General features: G+C 39.8%; 1 protein-coding gene and 1 pseudogene across 1 annotated transcript; both read right to left on the bottom strand.

Annotated features, from left to right (window-relative positions):
• Positions 1 to 9,972: 9,972 nt before the first annotated feature.
• On the bottom strand, positions 9,973 to 15,228 carry LOC148725899 (uncharacterized). Its single transcript, XM_088731549.1, has 3 exons — positions 15,173 to 15,228; positions 14,847 to 15,120; positions 9,973 to 10,077 (listed from the first exon to the last, which is right to left on the bottom strand). The coding sequence occupies exons 1-3, from the start codon at positions 15,226 to 15,228 to the stop codon at positions 9,973 to 9,975; spliced, it is 435 nt and encodes a 144-aa protein (XP_088587675.1).
• On the bottom strand, positions 13,632 to 14,312 carry LOC111347256 (uncharacterized; annotated as a pseudogene).
• Positions 15,229 to 25,495: the final 10,267 nt, after the last annotated feature.

Raw genomic sequence — 25,495 nt, forward strand, 5'->3', positions numbered from 1 at the left:
GCAGCAGAAATTCTGCATGGTATGACGTCCAATGCTGCAGAAGTTCTAACTACTTCTGCAAGGTAAGAAGTGCAGTGCTACAGAAATTTTGCAAGGTATGAAGTCCAATACTGTAGAAATTCTACATGCCTTAAAGTCCAGTGCTGCAATAGTCTGAATTTCAGCCGTCTATTCCCTTTACCCCAAGGGGGGCGCGGGAGAGAGACTTACTAATTTGGATATGGTAGGTAGTTTTTGATTGGTTTGAATTAGATAACCTTTTATTATTAGTTAAACGCGCCAAGGGTGATTTTAAGAAGTGTAAACGATGGTGGCGGATACGCGGGACGATTTTAAAGCAATATTCGAGACAAGTTTGCAGAGTGTTTTACCGCGTTTTGGCTTAACAGAGTTGAAGAATGAACACAAGAAAGCTTTGTTTTATCTTCTTTCTGGAAAGGATGGTTTTGTCAATCTTCCCACGGGCTTTGGCAAAAGTCTAATATATCAACTGTCACCTCTGGTTGCGCAAGAGATGTCGAGAAGGAATTGGAGCAATATTCGAAGTGGCATCGTGTTGGTGATTTCACCTTTGGTATCTTTGATCAAATATCAAGTTAAAGGTCTTCAACAAAGAGGAATTAAGGCTTCACTACTGTCAATCGCAATTTTCCTATGTTTATTTAAAGATATGTAAGATTGAACACAACCCAAATTAACATGATCTTAATGTTTCACATTCAATTGTTAATTCCAGTTTCATTAAGAAACCGGTTAGAGCATGAAAGCAAACAAATTTTCGTCGAGCGAAATAAAATTTCCAGAAAATAAGAGAAAAACCGATAGCCTACCCTGACACCAGGTTCAGTGTCTTTTTTGTGTTGAGGTGTTGGCTGAGGTTGCAAAAACGTTCGTAGAGCTGAAGAAGTACAAGTGGTAGATCCAACGATAGATTTTTGCGCCGATTTCGTAGGTGTGCTAGCAATTGAAGGCGCAAAGTCGCGGGTTTCATATCTATTCCATAATTTCCTACAATCTTTTCTGATGCAGCGGCAAAATTTTCCTCAAAGGACTTTTTCTTCTTTAGCCTGCGCAGACAGGGAAAACACAAACGAGTGTTGTCGTCGATTGCAAGCTTTAGCGGCAACTTCCTTTAATTCAGTTTCAATTGTAAAAGAAGAGCGACCCCTTACATTTATTTTGGATGCTTTGTCGTCAAGCTTCACGGCACACAAAACACAGAACACCTCATACATATGCATCTGTCCGGTTACGTTTCCATGACTCGTGGCCGCCATCTTGTTTCAAAAATTTAATTTATACAAAATGCATAAGTTAGTAAGTGACGTCACCGGACGACATTATAACGCTCGGAATTCACACGTCTCTCTCCCGCGCCCCCCTTGGGGTAAAGGCAAGAGACGGCTGAAATTCAGACTAGTGCTGCAGAAATTTTGCATGGTATGACGTCCAATATAATGCTAGAGAAATTCTGCAGAGTATGACTCCAGTGTTGCAGAAATCCTAAGTGCTGAAAGGGTTCAATGCTGCAAAAATTCTGCATCGTTGCTTTTCCTTGTTGGATAAAGAGAAATTGTAGGGCGGCCACTCATACAAACATTTACGACAAGTTTCCTTTTTTTAATGCATTCTCTGTTTTTCAGTCATCATAATCGATATAACCGTTGATAGTGTGCATGCTGATGTCAAGTCGTGTATGACAAGATAAACTAGTGAAAAAGACTCCAAGGCTGCAATCTAATGGCTATAAACAGAGGCTCATAGCGGCTTTAGTAAACAAAGGCTCCTTGGAGCTACCTCATGGTATAACTTTATTTTTTGGTTGAGTAGTGTGCCTCGCCTATTTTCCAACTAATAAGGGTCCGACAATAATATTAAAATTAATTGTCGCCTAGGTGTGATGGTGTGGGAAATGAGAGAAAAGACAGGTGTCACTGAGAGCTGTTGGAAACTTCATCATTGAGCATTCATAACTGTATTTGAGCTGTTAACCATTGTTTTTGCCTTGCTAAGAGAAGGGAAAGTCGCATGAGTAAAAGTAGCCTCTTAAATTGTCACCTGGGCAAAGTGAAAATTCAAATGCAAACGATCGCATTTTGAAAGGTCCTTAAAGTTTAATGACTTGGTAGTATTTGCAAACTATCATTTTCACGTATGATTTATTTAGAGAGCAATGCATGCACATGGAGTTAATAACATAATGCTGGAAGATTAATGATTAATTATAAGGGGCTGGAAGGGCATCTTCCATGCTCTGTCAATTGGGTCGCATCTCCCCTTTCCAAGCTGTTCCCGCGCCGCTCGTCTCTCTTCTCACTGTGTTGGCATCGTCCTTGCGAGAGCCCGTTCACAAGCTAGGCCTTTTTTGTCAGCGTGATGCACGTGGGTGTTTTGTCCGTACAATTTAATTAAAAGAATTATCGACCGTGTATTTAAGGCAGGAATGAGGTTTATTGCTGCAAGCAGTCAATTATTGGAGAATGTTTGACACTAATATTTCATACCCTCCTGAAAGTGTTGATGTTGGGCCCAGCAAGAGGATTCCTCGGTTGATAGATAGATGACAGGAAATAAACTTTTTCTAAGGTTTTACTAAGAATTATAAATATGTTATTCTTACTTGACATCACTTCTTCAAGATTAAAGTTAAAGTGCTAAATTAACCTGAACTTGAAACTCAACAGAGTCTGAAATAAGTTCTCTTTAAATGGTTGGAAAACTCAACACAACTCTTTAATTATTTATCTTCAATAAATATGCGTCATTGACCAAACGCGAGGTTAAGATGGCTGGATATTAGCCGAATTCTTTTTTGCACTTTTATGCGAAAAAAGAACGATTAAACCTATGAGGTTTAATCTCTATCAGATGTTATGGTGTTTGTTGATGGCAACATCCGTTATCAGGGAAATAATGAAGAAACCCAGATTAGACAAAAAATTTTAGACTTGATGCAGGGAAAAGGAGTTTTTAGGAAAATCACAGTGGATGATTTTGACTTTGTTCGTGTTTGCAACAAGGTTAGGAAGCTTGATGGAAATGTTCTATTTGCTGCATTGGGAGTGAACACAGTATATCCAACAGGGGCCATTTATACTAGACTTAGAAAGGCTGTTAATCTGATGTTCATGGTAAGATAATGTCTTTTTCATGTTATTTTGTTAAACATTTCATTTCTAAGGTAGTAGGTAAAGAAAACGTTTGTAAGAGTAGATAACATTTAATATGAAGGATCAGTAAAGCATATGAAAACCATCATAGTTTCCAAAATGTACTCACACTTATTCTACCAAAGGGGTGATCAAAACTTAATCTCCAAATCTGCTCCTCTAGTGAGGGGATACTGATAAAGGACTGTTTTAGAGATGTTGGAATAGTTTTTCAGACAAACTTATCAGAATAAATTACTTGAACTTGATGTACTTAATTCAGTTTTCTGTGCTAAATCTGAGCTTTTCATTTTTATTCTTTCTATCAGAGATTTTTTGAGGTCACTGTATTGTAATTCTTGATAATAACGTAACACTTGGTTATACAAGCACAGTACACAATTTTCAACTCAGTAAATTATGAGTTTCACACATGCAGAAAATAACAAATGTATTTCTTAAGTATTACACGACTCAGGCTCTCAGAGGGCCAATAACTAAAATCAACCAATCAAAATGCTCTATTGCCAGTCCAGTATTCTCTCAGTATTGGACCTGGCATTGTCCCGAATGATACCAAAAGCTTTCTTCAGTCGTGTAATAAATCTCTTATTAACCAAGCTTGCTCGGGACCATACTGGGAGAATATCGGCCCTCGGTCTTTTTTGTACGGACCGAACGCAGCGAAGTCCGTATTGTCAAGACCTCGGGCCGATATTTTCCCAGTACGGCCCTCGCGCTTGGTTAATAAGACATACATATTGATTTTTAGTAGGACAGTGATGATGATGATCTTATTGCATCCAGTGGAGAAGCAGAACATTCCAGCCCTAGGGCATGTAACCTCAATAAGAGACAGACTGGACAAGGCACAAGTACATCATCTACAAGCATGGTCACAAGTAAGTTACATGTGCTCAACACACAAACAGGACAAGGTACACCACCAAATAGTATCACAAGTTACTTTACCACTACACCACCAAGCGCAGAACCACTTACAAGCCTTAACACAAGTAACTTCCATGGCAGCTCGTCTACAATGCAGACAACAGGTGTTGGTCCAGAAGCATCAACAAGCCAAATGCACGATGATGACAGGCTAATGGTTGTTTTAAATGTTCCCCAGCTTGACATCAAACTTATAGAAGAGGCTGTGCGTGACTCCATTGAGCTTGAGGAAGCAGTTGATATGAATTCTCCAAAATCATGCTGATGACAAAAGTGGTAAGTTGTAAGGTTCACTCCATTTATAATTCCCGTCTATTTATCACAGAATAATTTGGATATATCAACAAAGTTAAAATGGAAAATTGGCCACCGTAACGAATACAAAAGCTGACGTTTCGAGCGTTAGCCCTTCGTCGGAGCGAATGCATGAAGGGCTCCGACGAAGGGCTAACGCTCGAAACGTCAGCTTTTGTAATCGTTACGGTGGCCAATTTACCATTTCAACTTTGTTGGTATATCCAAATTATTTCGTTACTCCCACTGACGCAGCCCCAAACAGTTTCTTTTGAAACTATCAGCCTTTATTATTTATTACAGACATGCGAGTTTTGTCATCCTATCTTTTCTGTAATTTTAATTGATAAATTTTATTTGTCTTCAATGGGGGTGTTGACTGTGTTTTGATATATCAAAATTCTAAAAATATGGAAGAAAATGGAATATTCTCTAGAATGTAGGTATGTCCATCTGAATCACTGTATTAATTGATACACATTAAACTAGACAATGGTTTGCTATGACAAAGGAAAGATTCAGTAACTACTTATATTAGTATCGTGTAGACGTCAAGAGAAAGAGTTGATTTGTTGTTCCAGATTGAAATCTCCACTGACACTACCTTTCTATGACCCTTGATCTTTAATCTTTTTTACATATTTATTTACTTTTGTTTCCCTTCAGAAGAATCTGTTGCAAGTGTGCTTAAGCCCTTATTAGGCAAACTCGCATCAAGACCTAGTATATGGCTAGAGGTTGATCCAAGTGACCTAGTATCTTATGCTGTTGCATTCTACAAAGGTCCTCGATTTCAACCAAATCAAACAGTCAGAATCTCTTACATTGGTCACCCTGCAATTGACAGTGGTGGAGTGAAAAGACAATTCTACACAGATCTGCTCTTGCAGCTGGTCTCTCAGAACCAGTTCAAGCTGTTTAAGGGTCCTAGCAACAGGCTATTGTTCAACTTTGATCAAACCCTGACGTGACGGAAAATGCATGCACTGTAAGTACCTCCCGTTGTCCCGTACAAAGCCTTAGAAAAGTTTTGCAAGGCTTTGTATGGGACAACGGGAGGTACTTACAGTGCACGTGTTTTCCGTCTTGTCATGGCATTGAGCTGTGGTCTGTTTCAGATGCTTGGACAGATTATTGCTCACAGTATATCTCAAGGATGTGGGGTTTCCCTTATCTAGCACCCTCTATGTACTACTACTTGGCAACTGGAGATATCAGCCAGGCATCTGCTTATGCACCTATCACTGACATTGTACATGAAGAGGAATTACGCTATGTTGAGAAGGTACGGGTAATGATTACTGTTTTCAGTGAAAAAGTCTCTGCCTGGATGATATGACATATGGTGGGCTAATGTTTACAGGGAGTAAATTGTGTGGCAGTGTCTCCAGCAAAAGTGAAGCCAATATAAGAATTTTTTAATGTCAACAACATAAGGGGTAATGGGGCTTGAATTTGGGACCGGCCTGAGTTAGGAAGGCTGATTGGAAACGACAAACTTAAATGTGCACTTTTTTTAACAGGCAATGTTGTGTGGTCAGGATGACCTCACTACTCTAAACAGTGATGATACCTTTGTGAGGTTTTTGCAGGAGAGTGCATGGACTGACAGCTATGTTGACAGTGAGTCCTAAAGTAATTTAAGGGTGCATTCCTATGAGATCATCTGAATCAGAGGCAGTGAACCACAAAATGATCTCTCACATCAATAATTTGATTTGCTGGGGTCATCATGGCAAATCAAAAGAAGCCAGGAATCTACAATTAACAAGGATTTGCTGGCAATTCTAGTCAGTTACAGTGTAAATATGTTGTGGTATATTGTGATCTTAGATCAATGTAGATTGGGACTACTTTTGATCAGCTTTAATGATGCACCCAAGTCTTTGAGAACTCTGTTATTTTTTTTGTTATTAACAGTTTTTGTGCACCATTGAAAGGAATGGTTTATGAGATGTAGTTGTTTGCATGTGCATGCCAGCTGCATTAGTTATGCAAAAGTTTTCAATCTTTCCGGCTCTTTTTGTCATTGTTTAAGGTATTAGCATTGTGCCCTGGCACAAAAAACCTAAATTTATTTATAAAATAAGATAAAATAAAATAAAATAAGACAAAATTAATACGGTTAATTAATTAATATGGTTTGTGACAGAAATTTTGCTTTTGTTTGAACTTTAATTGCTCATGGTGGAGGTGGAGGGTACGCAACGATGACAATGATGGTACGTGATTATGATGATGATGCCAATGATGATGCTCCTGCTGATAATAATGATAACAGTGATAATGATAACAACAGTTTTAACTTCATAATATTTTTTCTAACTAATTCAATAGCCTTCTTGCTATTTTTCTCCCATAAAGGAAGAAAATCATCAGATGGTGGTGCGGTGCTTTATACAACATTTGGTGCTTAGTAAATGGGTAGCAACACTTCATCAGTTTTCAACTGGTCTGGAGACTCTTGTAGTTTTAAATGCAGTGCGTGCCAAACCTGCAGTATTTGAGGCTCTTTTCATTTCATCAACATCAAGGATCACTCCTAATACTAGCACTGCCAAGCAACTATTTAGGTTGAGGCCAACTTCAAGCATTTGCACTGCAGCTACTGCTGTTTTTCACAAGGTTACTAAGTATATTAAAGAGAGCAGTGAAGATGGTAAGTACTGTGTGTAGCTGAAGAAATTTTTCTTAGGACCACAGCACTGGATTAAGATTGGGGAGGGGTGTGGTCCCATTTTAAGCCTGAATTTTAACAAAATCCACGCATCAGATACACTTTTACTTTTAACAATTGTTTTTCGCCAATTTATTCCTGCATTTCTTTTGTTTTTATTTACATGTCACACACTAAGCTTTTGTTCTTAACAACCGTCACGCATAAACCCTTGTTTCCATCTTATTGTTTACCAATAGTTAAGTATTAGTCCCCATTTTTGTGTGGCAGACATTTTCCAGGATCGAAAGCAGTTATGAAAACTTTACTAAAGGTTTTATGGCTTTTATCACACTGTCTGTGAACACTGAAATATCAATGAAAGGAACAAAAGACACAACTCACACTTACAAAAAATTCCTGGAAATACACGTCCCCTGGATCATAAGTAGATCCTTATCTGAATTCAATTCTACATGGTACGTGTAGCTTTGCAAGTATGGTGTTAACTACATGCCATTTCTTTTAGCTGATTCCCACACTTTAACTTTAACATTTCTTATTATAAAGAGCTCAAGCAACTATTGAAGTTTTTTACTGGTGGAGAGACGAGGCACCCATGTGGTGTTGTGATTGTAAAAGTCAGTCCTGCCAATGAGAGGATATACGTGTCAACTTCCTTATGCGAAATTGGCTTTCCTGAAAACATGGCTACTCTGGACTATGAAGACTTCAGAAATGTCTTCTCTGTATTGATTCAAGGCAATTCATTTAACTGTGTATAGGTAATTTGGTTATTTCATTCTAAGGAAAATCCTACGACTTTTTTTTAGAAATCAATCCCTTGAAAGTTTTTGAAATAGGGTATTACTGTTGCTGCTTCCACTAAAATGCATAGTAGACTGACAACTTATCATAGCTGAAGAGGACTTCTTTATTATTGAAGTATAGCTATAAAATACTTGTTGTTATTATTGAAGCATAAGCTTCTATTGGTTCACTGTTTTAATGTTACAAATAAGACATCTTTTGGTGTTTACTTTGTGCTGTTCAAGCTGTAACTCAGTTTGGAATAAAACATAAACAGATGCTCAAAACAGTGAATCAGTGTTTTTTGGGAAAAAAGGGAGGTAGGTGTTATGTGCCTAAACTTTGGTTAGAGTGTGTAGCCTACTCTTGGGAAATTGATAGGTATGATTGGGAAACCAATAACTGAATTTGTAGATCCGACGAATCCGACAAATCTATTACTAACCGGTGTGACCGCACCTTGTTGTCTCCATACGGGGGACTGCTATGATCTTCACTGACTGCAGATTGGCTCTGGGTTTCATTTGCTCTGACTGGAAGTGGGGGATGCAATAATGGTGAGTGCTTCCTACCACAGTCTTTACAAGCGTTCCTCCTTTTACATTCACGCACCGTGTGATCAGGGGTCAAACAGTTATAACACAGGTAGTTGTTTCACGCAAACTGAACGCGGTCATCATAACTCTTGCGCTTAAATTCCGGGCAATCCTCAAGCCTGTGAACCTGTTTACACAAAAGACAAGTTTTATTTGGTGCACTAGACATCCCAGTTGGGAAGTTTCTAGGATTGCCATTGCCAATTGAATTGGAATTGCAATAGAATTGCCATTGCCAATTGCCATTGCCATTGCCACCAGAGTGGTTATCACTTCCCACTCTGGTGGCAAAGTTGTTGTTCTTGAACTTGGAACTGCGAGCCCCTTTCTTTTCCCTTTCTTGATCGTTGGGCCTTAGGATGTCTCCAAACACAGGATGCGAAGAGGTACGAGATTCCTTCTCAACAAAGGCCACGATGTCGTCGAATCTGATCTCTCTATCCTCGCCTTCCGTTATCTTATCAGCAGTCGCGCGCCATCTCTTTCTTAAGTGGAATGGTACTCTTTCGATAACACCTCTAAGGCTTTCGGGATTTTCGATCTTACTAGCACTCTGTTGCTGTTGAGCAACTAGGCCTTCCATGCATTTTATCTGCCTTTCTTGGAACTCAATCACCCTTTGAATTGTCTCAACATCTGAGTTTGGGGACTTGCCGCATTAACAAGGAGAGGCTTATTCCCATAAGACGACCCAGGAGCCAGGGGGTCCCATGTTTTAACAGCTGGTTTCTTCATTTCCTGCAAAGGCTCCTTTACTTGTGATAAGGATCCTTCAGGTTTCGCTTCGAATTCACTTCTACGTCCGAGGTCGTCTGCCTCAGCATACACTTGTTCTCTGGCTGCAGTTTAGGCTAGGTCAGACTTAATTCTCAGCAGTTCCTCCTGCTGTTGCAACTGAAACTTTTTCTCTGCAAGTGCCTGTTGTTCCTCAAATACTTTCAACTTTGCCTCTAGGGCCTTTCGCTTTGCAGTTTCTTCTACATGCTTCAGACGAGTTGAGCTAGCTGAACTGCTACTTCTTGAAGACTTTGATCTTAAACTACTAGCTCTAGATCTGGTGCCTGAGCCTACCTGACTGATCGAATCTTCAGGCCAAATATCTACTTTAGCTGGTGGCGTAAGTGTAAATAGAAGCCGGCTCTGCGATCCTAAACCCAACACTTTCCTTTAGTCATAGAAAAAGTACTTCTCATTTCCGTAAAATTGAAGACTGTGTGAATATTCAAAAGCTTTGTCTTGGTATAAAAGGTAAGCGGTTTAGGGGAATGGGCAATCGTTAACGGAGCAGGATAAGATTCTACTTTCTGCGCGAGAGTCAAAACTTTTAGCATTCGTCACACAAAACTGAACAATAACAGAGATAAATGACAAGATAAAGCAATGGTCGGGATGTGAGCCTAGAATCCATTTACCGAAAACCCTTTAATTTGATACTAAAACGAAAATCTTTGTATACGACCTTCAAGTTCCTGGAGAGAAAAAAAAGGTGGAGATGAACTGACTATACGAGAGTTCGTCACTTCCTTGAGTTGTTAAACTCGTCAATAAGTCGTCTATCTAAAATGTTTTGTTCTGGTTCCCAAGTCGACTGATTTCTGGGAAAGTTATGCCACTTGACGAGCTATAAAAGTATAAAAGTATACCTGGTACATAATTTTTTAAATTTTTAACTAGATATTCGTAATAAAATGTCATTATTCAATACCTGAGTAAAATTTGAGGCTTTGAATCGGAGCGCTTCCTTTTGAAAATACCACAAATGTTTGTATCCTGAGCGAGCAAAGACATATGTTGTGTAAACAAACGCTAATCTAATTATTCCCTGCCAGGTAGAAAAAGGTTTTGAAATCAACTTTAAGTTTGGAAATTTTTAGCTATTATGCCACAAGATATTAGGTAAAAGGGAAATCATGCAATCAGAGTTGCGTGAGAGCAGAAAGAAAATAAAATCAGTGTCGAAAATGTACATACGGTTGTTACATCGATCATCATTATGCAAATTACGACCTCAGCTGTAGGAAAACTATGATATCTCTTGCTCAGTTTGTTGAATGACTCTCAAACAATTTAATGGTTGTTTTTCATATATATATATAGAGATAATATGTATATATTGATCAATAATTCCTGAGAATGTAGGGGGAGAACAGCATTCTGTACAAGCATTTCAGTGTACCAATGCGAATTATTTCTATTTATCATAACCGACGTCCGATCCCAGCAAACACGCACCACATGAGACCCTAAATGGGCTGTCATAAATATACCAAAGACTGAAAAACACAAAAACTTCACTCAAGGTCTGATAACCACACAATAATGCTTTTACACTTCAATCTCAGATTTACTACAAAGGGCAAAGGATAGTGCGTCAGTATACCCAGTATACTGTGGGAAAGGAAGATTCTAGTGTTTCTCTGAAAGAAGGCTGGGCTCTCAGAGTAATAAAGAAGGCTTACAGATTCAACGAAAAACAAAAGTCGTACCTTCTGTCTAAATTTCGAATAGGGCAGACGACAGACCACAAGCTTGACGCTGAGGTGGTTGCTCGAGATATGTGGCTTGCCCGGGGCACCGATGGTGCACGACAAGAAATTTCCAGTCATCGGAATTCCTCACAACTACCCAGATCACCTCTTTCTTCTCAAGACAGAGTGCGTTAGTACGCCAATGAGTTGCTGATGACAGTGATATCCGAGCAGCTCAGGAGGAGAGTAATTTTAGCGAGGCAAAGGAGACTGTCACGTCAATACAACTTGACCATCCCCTGATCTACGATCAGTACGATCTTTGTGAAATGGCGCTAAAGGACTCTTTGAAAATCTTGAGGCTACCCATGTTGCAGCACACGTGTGAAGATCTTGGCCTCAATATACCATCAAAGCCCATTCGTAAAAAGGCCCCGTAATTGGCTCTACTGAAAGAGATTGTCAGCAAATGTACTTACCAAAAGTCATCATGATGCAGACTTTCTCTTTTGTTTAGCAGAATAGGAAAGTGAGGAAGAAACGAATGAACGGCGTATCGTTCCTAATCGTCAGTTAGTGGTTATCTTATTTTTTAAAAATGCACGTAGGCCGGATCAGAAGTTGTTGCGTTTTGTTTTGTTTTTCTTTTAATCATGCCGGTATGGACCCTCACTTTTCTTTTCTGGTCTTCACGTAAGTAATGAAGTTTACTCATCTGGTAGCCGAAATATGCAAACTGACGGATGCGGGAGTATCCAACCTACATTTCTATCCGCTCATGTTTTAATGCGGGATTTCTTTCTCTAATTTAACGACGTCGTCCTTTCAGTTGCGGTTTTTTAAACGCGCGTATGTTCAAGCACCCCCAAAACGTTTCCAATTACGTTACGTTGCGTGACATTAATAATTACCAGGAGAATAACACCTGTTCTCTTGTATTAAATTACTTTGAAGGTCATAAGGCGCCTTTCTTTGTATTTATACTTACAAAAAATGAGTTCTCATTGTAAAAGATAAAAAGTATTTAGATTATCAGTGTGGAATCAAGTCTTAAGTAGCCTCTTTCGAATGTATCTTTTGCATTACTTGAATGTGAGAAGGTGGTAATGTAATATGTACTTCACTTGCAGATTTTTCAGCCCAAAAATGTTTTGGAGAACCTTATCAAACATCTTGCAAAATTTTTGATCTGTCTCTCTACATTTTACAAGCTATAAGTCACTACAACGGAGACCGAATTTAATTTGGATATTTAACAACTCAATATGGTTAAATTACCTAGTTATTTGTTTACAGACTTTGCATAATTTTGCTCGCTCAGGTCACGAACACTTCTGACATTTTCGAAAGGAAGCAATGCGATTCAGAGCATCAAAAATTGCACAGTGAATGGAAATAGCATTGTTTGACGAATATATTGTTAAAAGTCCAAAGTGTCAGGTAACAGCTACATTTTTTTCGCGCGAAATATCACCTGTTTTCAACGCCATTTTGCGTAGTCTGTAAGGATGTTCTTTCAAGGGCTTAAGTGATCCCAAAATCGATGTGCCCGAAAAAATATACTCACCAGAATTGAATAAGAATAGCTTTCCTTACAACGTGTGAAGTTTGACTGATTTTATTTTAAGCCTTGAGCGGAGCTTGGTTTTCGCAGTTCATTTTTGACTGTGCGACATGCGGAGCCTGAACTCAGGTAACCTGAAACCGCGTTTTCAGATATTCGTAAATTTATGAAAAGTTAAGAATCGCTGGAACTTAAAAACATGATTTTTGAAAAGGGTTTACTGAAAGGTTTCTTTGGGCGAAATATGAGCAATTCACCAAAATGGTTAAAAGAGCCGTTCAACAAAATGAGCAAGAGATATCATAGTTTTCCTACAGCTGAGGTCGTAATTTGCATAATGATGATCGATGTAACAACCGTATGGACATTTTCGACACTGATTTTATTTTCTTTCTGCTCTCACGCAACTGTGAATGCATGATTTCCCTTTCACCTAATATCTTGTGGCATAATAGCTAAAAAATTTCCAAACTTAAAGTTGATTTCTAAACCTTTTTCTACCTGGCAGGGAATAATTAGATTAGCGTTTGTCTACACAACATATGTCTTTGCTCGCTCAGGACACAAACATTTGTGGTATTTTCAAAAGGAAGCGCTCCGATTCAAAGCCTCAAATTTTACTCAGGTATTGAATAATAACATTTTATTACGAATATCTAGTTAAAAATTTAAAAAATTATGTACCAGGTATACTTTTATCGCGTTAAATTTTACTTATTTTTCGCCCCATGTACAGCACTTTTTGAGGGTGCTGCTTAAGGGACAAAAAAAAATCACAATTTAGCTGTGTACGGAAAAATTAACATAACACAAATGAATGGGAAGACTTTTTCTTAACACGTGTGAAGTTTGGTGTTAACTGAATTCATTTTAAGCCTTCAACGAAGCTTGGGTTTTGCAGTGAATTTTGGACAATTTGCCAGGCGGAAAAACCGCACTTAAACCGCGTTTTCAAATTTTCGCAAATTTCTGAAAAATTGACACTCGTCGGAACTTTTAAACTTGATTTTTGAAAACAGTTTACCAAAGGGTATCGTTGAGCAAAATATGAGCAATTCGCCAAAATGGTCGCTGACGGACGATTCTCGATCCTTACAGGCAGCCATTCTTAACAGGTAAAATGGATAATAAAGGTGACCTGGATAACAAAGCAGCAAAAAATATATCATCACTGTCAACGTCACTTGTTTACCAATTTGGAGACTAGAGCCATCATGCTCTGTTGTAGACTTTGCATCAATCGCATCATCTCTCGTTGCTTTTCAAATAAACGCTCTTGCTCCTTTTCCTTTAATTTTAGCTCTTGTTTCCTTACTTCGGGCTCTTTCTCCGATTTTTCTTGTAAGAACTGTACAGAGTCGTTGCCTCCTCTTTTCTTTTTCTTCGCGGGTTCCTGAGGCTCTTGACCCTCTCTCGCTTTAGTTTGCCCGAAGCTCTCCATTGCTTTTGGCGTATTTCTTCGGCTTTGAGTTTGTTTGCTTCGGCCTTAGCTTGCTTCGAGTCCATGACTTCCGCCGGTAGAGATTCTTGCAATGCACAAATGTCCTCGAGGGCTTGTTCAAGTTCTGAGGCGGGTTCTACATCAATTCCCGACGCCTTTTCCTGGTCTTGAATTTTACGCTTGAACTTTTCCTTGATTAATTTAAATCGCTCTCTGACTGATCGCTCGTTCACACGGAATTTTAAAGTCTGACAGTTATTCAATCGATTAGCAATCTCGTCCCAAATTTTCCCTCGCTCGACAGTTCTTTCTTTGAACTTGAAGGGTTAAGAAACGAGTATTTCACGGCAGAGAAGGACGTCGTTTTCTTCCTTCCATTCCATTTCGCTTCTTTCTGTTAACACAAAAAAAACAACGCAATTTTTGAGTCCTATTAAAATCACAATTGGAAAAAAATTGGCGCTTATGGCTGAAAATTTATGGTCAATAGCAGTAATTTACGTGATACATGGAGTGAGCAAAATAATTCTGGAAACAGAAGCCAGAAAATTCAATTTCGTTCAAGTTTAGTTGATATATTCGCCATCACTGCGAAGCACAGCAAACAAACACTCATTCGCGACGGTATTTTACACTTCAATTTTTTAACTTTTGTTCATCAAAACAAGAAATTACAGTAAGGACAGCCTTGTCAATTGAAAAATAATGAATTTTAAAAGAAATGCTCGTCAAATGTACTTACGTCCACTTGTGGACGGCAAAACTCCAAATCTGAAGTCCTCGACAACAACTGGACGGCAACGCGTGTTGTGCAAATATGCGCAATACGGTCTACACGTGTAATATTACTTCCGGTCAGCCGTCCTCTGAAACAGCCGTCTAGGTATCTTAAAGTCCCTATTTTCATCGAGAGGAACCCCTGACTCAAAACAGTAATCTGGAATATGAAACTCATCAAGATAAGGCTCACTAGGATCATCAACTAGTGGAGGTTCAATTAGTCGTAAGGACGGATCGATAAATGGCTTCATTCGATTTTCATGCACGGCGAAGGTAACTTTCTTATTAGTATCGATACGCAATCGAAAATGAACGGGAGACGATTGCTTTACTATCCTGTATGGTCCTAACCAATTGAGCAAAAGTTTCCTAGATAAACCATTTTTAGTTCGAGGAGTATAGACCCAAACATATAGGTATGTATTTTTACTCGTATATTCAATAAAGACTCAAAAAAAATACACGTTGACCAACTACAAACACAGGTTCCTTTGCGTCTTGATCATAATAGTCTTTCATTTTCTGCTGAGCAAGCTGCAAATTTTCTCTAGCCAAATTTTGTGCTAATTCAGTGTTTTCAACAATTCGTTTACGATGTTCAAAAACTGAAGCAGTAACGTCGTCATCGGCTGGCGGTAAATACTTGACATCCACTGGCAAACGGGGCTCACGGCCATACAGAACGTAAAAAGGAGAATCGCCAATGGCTTCTAATATTGACGTTCTATGGGCGAACAAAACTAGTGGTATAAAGTCATCCCAATCTTTTTTATTCTTTGCAACATACACTGAAAGTGACTGACATAAAGTTGAGTTAAATCTCTCAACTCATACATACATACATACATACATACATACATTTTCTTGTGTTTTGGGATAAAAGTACAGTAACATACCCGCGGGTAGCTAAGCTAATCCATGCGGGTCATGTTTACAGGAAATAGATAAAACTAAATACAGCTAAAAGTAACAAGAGAACTAAAAAGCTAGAATTGACAACAGTGATTAGAGACTACTGATAAACTAATCATATTACTAATAATAAATGACAACAGTCTTGAAGGGAGATTACTGATGCATTAAACGATATAATTGAATACATATCAACTGATCAATCAAGAGGAAGATAAATTCAACTTAACTTTTTGAACGATTTCTGGAAGATCAATGTAACAATCTTCTGAAGCTAGGATCTCAAAAAGTGTTTGTTTCATTTTCCTCTTGATGACATTTTTAGAAAGTTTTCTAAATGATACAGGCATTTCATTCCATATTTTTTTTTCCGATTCTAGAAAATGAATTCACTTGAATTGAGAGTGTGGAACTTTGTACGTAAAGATTATTAGAGGCAGAGGATGGAGTATTATAAGAATGAATATCAGAGATATCTCGAAAAAGATTTTGAATGTTTCCAGGAGCATTCACTGTATCTTATTTCAAACATAAGGTTAGCTAAATGCTCATAATACAAAAATTTTAACGGTAAGGCATCAGCGTCGATAAATAAAGGAATTGCATGCTGATTTCGCTCTGAGAAATAGATAAAGCAAATAGCTCGCTTTTGAAGCTTGAGAAGCTTTTCAAGGTACGATTTATATGCTTAACCCCAGGCTGTCAAACCATAGGTTAAATAAGGAGCAAGAAGGGATGAATAAATAGTTAGAAGAGTATGTCTTGGCAGAAAATCCCGTAGTCTACAGATCAATCCTACAGTTCGACTCATTTTAATAGCTACGTGGTCAATATGATGTTTCCAGGAAAGGTTATTGTCAATTATTATACCTAGATATCTCACGAATTCTTTACATTCTAGAGCTACATTCTTATTTTGATCGTTGTCGAAGACCATTATTTTGGGGTGATAGGTAAGTGAAAATTAAGCCATCAGTCACCACCGCGAAATTAAGCCATCAGTTTGCGGCTGGTAACTAGAACTGTTCACTTTGTGAATACGGAAGACCTTACAAACATCTGCTACCACTTTGGACAAGAAATTTTTCCCTCTATCAGACAACAAAACTCTAGGTGCACCGTGTCTGGCAATGATCTTATTCACCAACAGACGCGAAATTACAGTTGCTTCAACGCTCGGGACCGGAATGCTTTGCACCATCGAGTAAGGTAATCACTAAAGACGGCAACGTATCTGTTACCCTTATTAGAAGGTGCAAAAGGCCCTAACACATCAATAGCCACTCTATCAAATGCATTTTCCACTGGAATTGGAAGTAATGGTGCCTTTTTGGTATTTCTAGGCGATTTTCTCATGGAACACTCGGTGCAAGACCTAAACCAAAGTTCAACATCTTTGTACATTCCTTTCCACCAATACCGTTGCTTGACCTTACTGAATGTCTTATGGACTCCGAAATGCGCACCGGAAATGCGATCATGCATGTTTGACAAAATTTCGAATCTTAATGCTGGAGGTACAACGAGCTGAGGATACGAGTCCCAAGAATTGCGCTTTCGATTGTCGCCTAAATGGTAAAGTAAACCATCACGCCCGATATAAAAACTATCACTCATAAGTAAAAGCTTGCGCGCCGCATGGTCGACTGACGGTAAAATATCATTTTCTAGGTAGTCAATAATGTCGCTAAGGTCCGGATAACGCCTCTGCAATTCTCGTATTTTCGCTTATTGTGGCTCGTCTTTCTGGAGTGAATTACATTCCCTTGTATCATATGGACGTCTGGACAAACTATCCGCGTTGCCATGCATCTTATCAGGGCGATGGACGATCTCAAAATCGTACTGTTGTAAAAGTAAGGCCCATATTGCAAGACGACCAGAAGCATCCTTAACGTTCATTAACCAACGTAACGAACTGTGATTAGTAACAACCGTAAATTGGCGATTCTGAAGGACTAAAATTTCGTAATCCCTTCTATTAACGTGAGCGCCTCCTTCTCGGTTGTACTATAATTGCGCTCTGCATTTTTTAAACCGCGACCGTTATAAGCGATCGCTACTTCTTTACCATTCTGGACTTGAGCTAAGGTAAATACTATTCCTGTAGAGCTAGCATCGACGAACAGTAAAGAGGGCGGATCATTATCAATAGCTGGGAACAGACCCTTATATAAAACTACCATGACATTTTATTCAAAACCCCCTTATGTAAATCATCATCGTTACATAGCGACAATATAGAGGTACAAATATAAAACCCCTGGATGTCAAGTACGGTTCTGATCTTCACGATCGACGATCGATATCAACATCTGCGCGCACACCCCTACATGTAACATTTTACCATCGCAATAAACTACTGGACACGCGTTTAACATGGATGTGACATTTTAAGTTCAATTAATCAATATCAACATCTGGGCATAGAATACGCACTGTATGTAAAGAGTTACGATCAACACAGACCCCTAACCGTAAGATGCTAAGATAAGTAGCAACATCTGCCTACAGCCCATCATGTAAGACACATTGATTAAAACCCATGGATGTAAGAAACAACGAACAATATCAACATCTGGGCACAGCCCCCACGTGTAAGACACACTGATATAAACCCCTGAACGTAAGGAGCAACGATCATTATCAACATCTGGGCACAGTCCCCACGTGTAAGACACACTGATATAAACCCCTGAACGTAAGGACCAACGATCAATATCAACATCTAGGCACAGCCCCTTCGTGTAAGACAAACTGATATAAACCCCTGAACGTAAGGAGCAACGATCAATATCGACATCTGGGCACATCACTCCATATAAAACACACTGATATGAACCCCTGAATGTAAGACCCCTGATTGTAAGAACCCCTGATTGTAAGAACCCCTGATTGTAAGACCCCTGATTGTAAGACCCCTGATTGTAAGACCCCTGATTGTAAGAACCCCTCATTGTCAGAACCCTTGATTGTAAGAAACCCTGATTTTAAGAGCCCCTGATTGTAAAAACCCCTGATTGTAAGAACCCCTGATTTTAAGACCCCTGATTGTAAGAACCCCTGACTGTAAGACCCCTGATTGTAAGAACCCCTGACTTTAAGAACCCCTGATTGTAAGAACCCCTGATTGTTAGAACCCCTGATTTTAAGACCCCTGATTGTAAGAACCCCTGATTGTAAGAACCCCCGATTGTAAGAACCCCTGATTGTAAGACCCCTCATTGTAATACCCCTGATTGTAAGAACCCCTGATTATAAGAACCCCTGACTGTAAGACCCCTGATTGTAAGAGCCCCTGATTGTAAGACCCCTGATTGTAAGAACCCCTCATTGTAAGAACCCTTGATTGTAAGAAACCCTGATTTTAAGAGCCCCTGATTATAAAAACCCCTGATTGTAAGAAGCCCTGATTTTAAGACCCCTGATTGTAAGAACCCCTGACTGTAAGACCCCTGATTGTAAGAACCCCTGATTTTAAGAACCCCTGATTGTAAGAACCCCTGATTGTAAGACCCCCTGATTGTACGAACCCCTGATTGTAAGAACCCCTGATTGTTAGAACCCCTGATTTTAAGACCCCTGATTGTAAGAACCCCTGATTGTAAGAACCCCCGATTGTAAGAACCCCTGACTGTAAGACCCCTCATTGTAATACCCCTGATTGTAAGAACCCCTGATTATAAGAACCCCTGACTGTAAGACCCCTGATTGTAAGAGCCCCTGATTGTAAGAACCCCTGATTTTAAGAACCCCTGACTGTAAGACCCCTCATTGTAAGAACCCCTGATTCTAAGAACCCCTGACCGTAAGACCCCTCATTGTAAGAACCCCTGATTTTAAGAACCCCTGATTGTAAGAACCCCTGACTGTAAGAGCCCCTGACTGTAAGACCCCTGATTGTAAGAACCCCTGATTGTGAGAACCCCTGCTTGTAAGACCCCTGATTGTAAGAACCCCTGATTGTAAGAACCCCTGATTGTAAGAACCCCCGATTGTAAGAACCCCTGATTGTAAGACCCCCTGATTGTAAGAACCCCTGATTGTAAGAACCCCTGATTGTAATACCCCTGATTGTAAGAACCCCTGATTGTAAGAACCTCTGATTGTAAGAACCCCTGATTGTAAGACCCCTGATTGTAAGAACCCCTGATTCTAAGAACGCCTGATTCTAAGAACACCTGATTGTAAGACCCCTGATTGTAAGAACCCCTGATTGTAAGACCCCTGATTGTAAGAACCGCTGATTGTAAGACTCCTACAAACGAGAAAAATGTCCTCCTCGAGTAGAAAAGCGGGAAATGTCAGGTCACGTGACCCTCTCTGCCGTTCGCGGGAAAAAATACGCGGTGCTTAATCTCTCTATTATCTATAGGCTTCCTACGACAAAAGCGAATCAGTGTGACGCATCTTTATATTCCGAATCTAAGTCCTGAGGAACCACACAATTGCGACAAAAACATACGAGTCAAAATTGTTTACACCGATGACAATTCTCCAAGCACAGCTACGCACATGGCGGCAAGAGGGTTGGTTGGCATCTCGGCAGCTCTTTACTTATTTCACCTTCTTTGCTTTATTTTGCCGGTAAACCGGCATAAAATATTTTGACATGGCAGTCTGCTTGGTGAGGAACCTTTGGAAGGACTAAACGAGCGCTGGAAAAGCGACTTCAAGGCAAAAATGGCTCAAACTGCGCTGAATGAGTTTGCAGCTCGAGCAGTCGATACGGCGGGCAACCATAAGGTCAAACTCTCAAAGCACACCACCTCTACTTTGGCCTATTGCCTATGCTTATCGCTATTCTTGTCCAGTGGCAATGTTGAGCGAAACCCTGGTCCAAAATCAACTTCTCAAAGTGGAAACTTCAAGTTGAGTGCGGTAAAAGGCTTAAGAATTTTTAATTTGAATGTGCGAAGTCTTGTCAACAAGATGGATGAGATCCGAGTTTTTTGTGAGACCCACCTACCGCACGTTCTGTCCCTAAACGAAACTTGGCTAGATTCATCAATCAGTGACAGTGAAATTCAGCTTCCCGGCTACTCACTTGTACGAAGAGATAAAACCCGCCGAAATGGTGGTGTTCTCATTTACATTTCCTCGAACCTCAATTACAAAGTTATTCAAGAATTTGAAAATGATCAACCGGATATTCAATGCCTTTGGATGGAAATAACACCTCCAAAATCTAAAGGTTTTATTTTCTGTTCCTGCTACTGCCCACCGAATGCGGACAACGTTGCAACTTACGTTGAGGGCTTGAGAAATATGTTAACAGTAATGGCTGATCGGGAAAAGGAAATTGTCATTACCGGGGATCTGAATTTCGACCTGAAACAGTCGAATAAACCTGCATCTACGAAGCGCTTTATGAACATGGCGAAAGAGTTTAGTCTGCGGCAGATTATTGATAATTTCACTCGCATAACTGAAAATTCAAAGACCCTGATCGATTTATTTTTTACCAGTCGTCCGGATCTATATGTCTCTGGGGTAATACCAGTTGGCTTTAGTGATCATTCCGCAACATATGCCGTCCGTAAATTACATCGTTTGAAACCGCCTCCCCCGAGGATAATTGATACCCGGAATTTCAAGCGTTTTAATCGTGATGCTTTCATGGAAGATCTAAATAAAGTTCCATGGTCATTGACGGATTCCTTCGCAGATGTTGAGGACGCATGGGACTCATTTAAACACCTTTTTTGTGAAGTAGCCGACACCCATGCCCCAAGAATCCGCGTGCGAGTCAGGGGAAATAGGGTACCATGGCTGACACGTGAGGTGAGACATCTAATGAATGAGAGAGACCGCTTTCATAATCTGGCATTGAGGTCAAACAATGAGCTTCATTGGAGCTCTTACAAGCGCTTACGCAATGTTGTGACTTTGAAGCTCAGAAAAGAGAAAGAAAGATATTACAACGAACTGTTCCAGGAGACAAGAGGAGATTCCCGTGGGACCTGGAAAAACCTAAAACGGCTACTCGGAAATGGCTCAAAGAGTAGCAGCGCTACTGCTCGTACAGCTAATGAAGCAAAAGACAAGTGTAACACCTTCAATAGCTTCTTTGTCTCTTGTGCCGAAGATTTAAGGTCGATCCACCGATCAACCGCGCGATCCTTTTCCAAATGGCTACCGCAAATTGTCCGCCCAGAAAAATTTAATCTACGAAAGATCACCGTGACGGAAGTTAGAAAGGCTCTTAAAGATTTAAAACCGAAGAAAGCTACAGGTGTTGATGGTATTCCATCTCGTCTACTAAAAGACGGATCAGACGCCCTGGCCTATCCACTATCGCTCATTTTTAATTTAACTATCCAACAAAACGTTATTCCTGCAGAATGGAAAAAAGCGAAGGTGACCCCTTTACATAAATCAGGTTCAAAAGATGACCCAAGAAACTACCGCCCCATATCGGTATTACCAGTGGTATCTAAAGTCCTAGAGCGTTTAATCCACAAGCAGCTTGCAAGTTTTTTTGATGATCATAACTTGCTCTGTAAATTACAGTCCGGTTTTAGAAGAATGCACTCAACTGAGACGGCTGTAACTTATTTCGCCGACGAGATTCTCCTGAATATGGATAAGGGCCTTGTTACTGGTTCTGTGTTTATTGACCTGGCAAAGGCTTTCGACACAGTTGACCATGACATTTTGCTCAGAAAATTAGAGTACTATGGTATATGCGAGGAAAGCCTTCTATGGTTTAAGGACTACTTTACGGGAAGAAAGCAGTTCGTGCAAATTGATTCTCATTCATCTGAAGAGCTTGCTATAACTTCTGAAGTGCCACAAGGGTCCATCCTTGGACCCCTGTTATTCATTGTCTACATTAATGATTTACCACGTTGTGTCAAACACTGTTCTGTAAATATGTACGCTGACGACACAGTTTTATACCTTGCTGGCCCAACAGTGGACAATTTAACTTTTTTCTTTAATCAAGATCTTCAATGTCTATCTGAATGGCTAGAAGACAACAATCTTGTTCTCAATGTTTCAAAAACTAAGTGTGTACTATTTACATCTCGAAGGCATAAAGAGCGCGATTGTATTTTAAATCTTAATCTTATCGGAAAGCTCATTTCTTGCGAAACTACTTTTAAATACCTAGGCGTGGTGTTCGACAATTTTATGACTTGGAAGGCTCACACAGACTATATGTGTAAAAAGGTGGCGTCAAGAGTTAGTATTCTGGGCCACATTAGAAGTTTCGTCACAAAAGAGGCAGCAATACTTGTTCATAATACCTTAATTCTTCCCTTATTTGATTACTGTGACATTGCCTGGAGTAACCTTTTACAACAAGATATAGATCGACTACAACGCTTACAAAATAGATCTGCACGGATTATTACACGTTGCTCTCGGTCATCTGAAGCAATAGATCAGCTGCAATGGCCGACTCTTTCCAGTAGACGCTATTACCACAAGGCTAAACTCGTTTTTCTCTGTCTCCACTCATTAGTTCCTTGTTACTTTTCATCATATTTTACCAGATTTTCGAATATTCACAATTATTCCACGAGGCAAAGTCTGAGGCTATCCCTACCAAAAGTAAAACAGAATTTTGGGAGAAGGACCTTTCTTTTTACTGGCGCAGAAATTTTTAATAAACTTCCTTTAAACATTGTGAAGAGTGAAAACATTCAAACGTTCTGTCGCCGAGCAAAACATTTCCTTTTACCGTAATTTTGATATTTTATTTACTATGTTATGTTTTGATTGTGTTTTTAGCTTTGTAGTTTTAGGCTGCTGACGTAGTTGTGAAATCTTAATCATTGTATATATATATATATATATCTATTCTAGATAATTTGATGTAAATTATTTTCAATACAGGGCCCCTATGGATACCAGCCTAGAGCTGAATGGGCTACCCTGTGTAAATAAAGTTTGCTTTAAGACCCGCTGAGAGGATAGAACATTGTGCGTTACTATGCGTGGATTATCCCGGCTGCCATAGCTTTCAGTTCTATCAGACGCACAAAATATGTGATCTCAATGACAAGACACATACTTTTCATCCTATGGATATGATTCCGTGTGTATTTTCAAACTACATGGAGAATATCTTCAGACCATACCTGTGCAACCAACAATCGGAATGTGGCGCGGGGTTACATTGCTTACCATTAGAGAGGATATGTGGTAAGACTGGTAAGTCTCCCTGCAGTCTTTTTTTTTTTCGTAGTTAGAGAATCCTAGCATAAAGTCATCAGTCAGAAATTTAAACCAGTTACGAAGTCATATAGTATCCTTCTCCCTATTTGGTATGCCCTAAGACGGAGGAGAACGTCATATGTCGGTATTGATTTTGAACGAGGACTTTAACCTCTGAAATGAACCATGGACATAAACTATATAACCCTGATTATAAGAACCCCTGACCGTAACACCCCTGCTTGTAAGAGCCCCTGATTATAAGTACCCCTGATTTTAAGAACCCCTGACTGTAAGACCCCTCATTGTAAGAACCCCTGACTGTAAGACTCCTGCTTGTAAGAACCCCTGATTGTTAGAACCCCTGATTGTAAGACCCCTGATTGTAAGAACCCCTGATTGTAAGAACCCCTGATTGCAAGAAACCCTGATTTTAAGAACCCCTGATTGTAAGAACCCCTGATTATAAGAACCCCTGATTTTAAGACCCCTGATTGTAAGAACCCCTGACTGTAAGACCCCTGATTGTAAGAACCCCTGATTTTAAGAACCTCTGATTGTAAGAACCCCTGATTGTAAGAACCCCTGATTGTAAGAACCCCTGATTGTTAGAACCCCTGATTAAGACCCCTGATTGTAAGAACCCCCGATTGTAAGAACCCCTGACTGTAAGACCCCTCATTGTAATACCCCTGATTGTGAGAACCACTGATTGTAAGACCCCTGTTTGTAAGAACCCCTAACTGTAAGACCCCTCATTGTAATACCCCTGATTGTAAGAACCCCTGATTGTAAGACCCCTAATTGTAAGAAACCCTGATTGTAAGAACCCCTGATTGTAAGAAACCCTGATTTTAAGAACCCCTGATTGTAAGAACCCCTGATTTTAAGACCCCTGATTGTAAGAACCCCTGACTGTAAGACCCCTGAGGATTGTAAGAACCCTGATTGTAAGAACCCCTGATTTTAAGAACCCTGATTGTAAGAACCCCTGATTTTAAGACCCCTGATTGTAAGAACCCCTGACTGTAAGACCCCTGATTGTAAGAACCCCTGATTTTAAGAACCTCTGATTGTAAGAACCCCTGATTGTAAGAACCCCTGATTGTAAGAACCCCTGATTGTTAGAACCCCTGATTAAGACCCCTGATTGTAAGAACCCCCGATTGTAAGAACCCCTGACTGTAAGACCCCTCATTGTAATACCCCTGATTGGGAGAACCCATGATTGTAAGACCCCTGATTGTAAGAACCCCTGACTGTAAGACCCCTCATTGTAATACCCCTGATTGTAAGAACCCCTGATTATAAGAACCACTGACTGTAAGACCCCTTATTATAAGAGCCCCTCATTGTAAGAACCCTGATTTTAAGAACTCCTGACTGTAAGACCCCTGATTGTAAGAACCCCTGATTCTAAGAACCCCTGACTGTAAGACCCCTGATTGTAAGACCCCTGATTGTAAGAACCCCTGATTTTAAGAACCTCTGACTGTAAGAGCCCCTGACTGTAAGACCCCTGATTGTAAGAACCCCTGATTGTGAGAACCCCTGATTGTAAGACCCCTGATTGTAAGAACCCCTGATTGTAAGAACCCCTGATTGTAAGAACCCTGATTGTAAGAACCCCTGACTTTAAGACCCCTGATTGTAAGAACCCCTGATTGTAAGAACCCCTGATTGTAAGAACCCCTGAATATAAGAACCC

Source organism: Stylophora pistillata, chromosome 8 (genome assembly GCF_964205215.1).
Source record: "Stylophora pistillata chromosome 8, jaStyPist1.2, whole genome shotgun sequence".
In the NCBI taxonomy this organism is placed as follows: Eukaryota; Metazoa; Cnidaria; class Anthozoa; order Scleractinia; family Pocilloporidae; genus Stylophora; species Stylophora pistillata.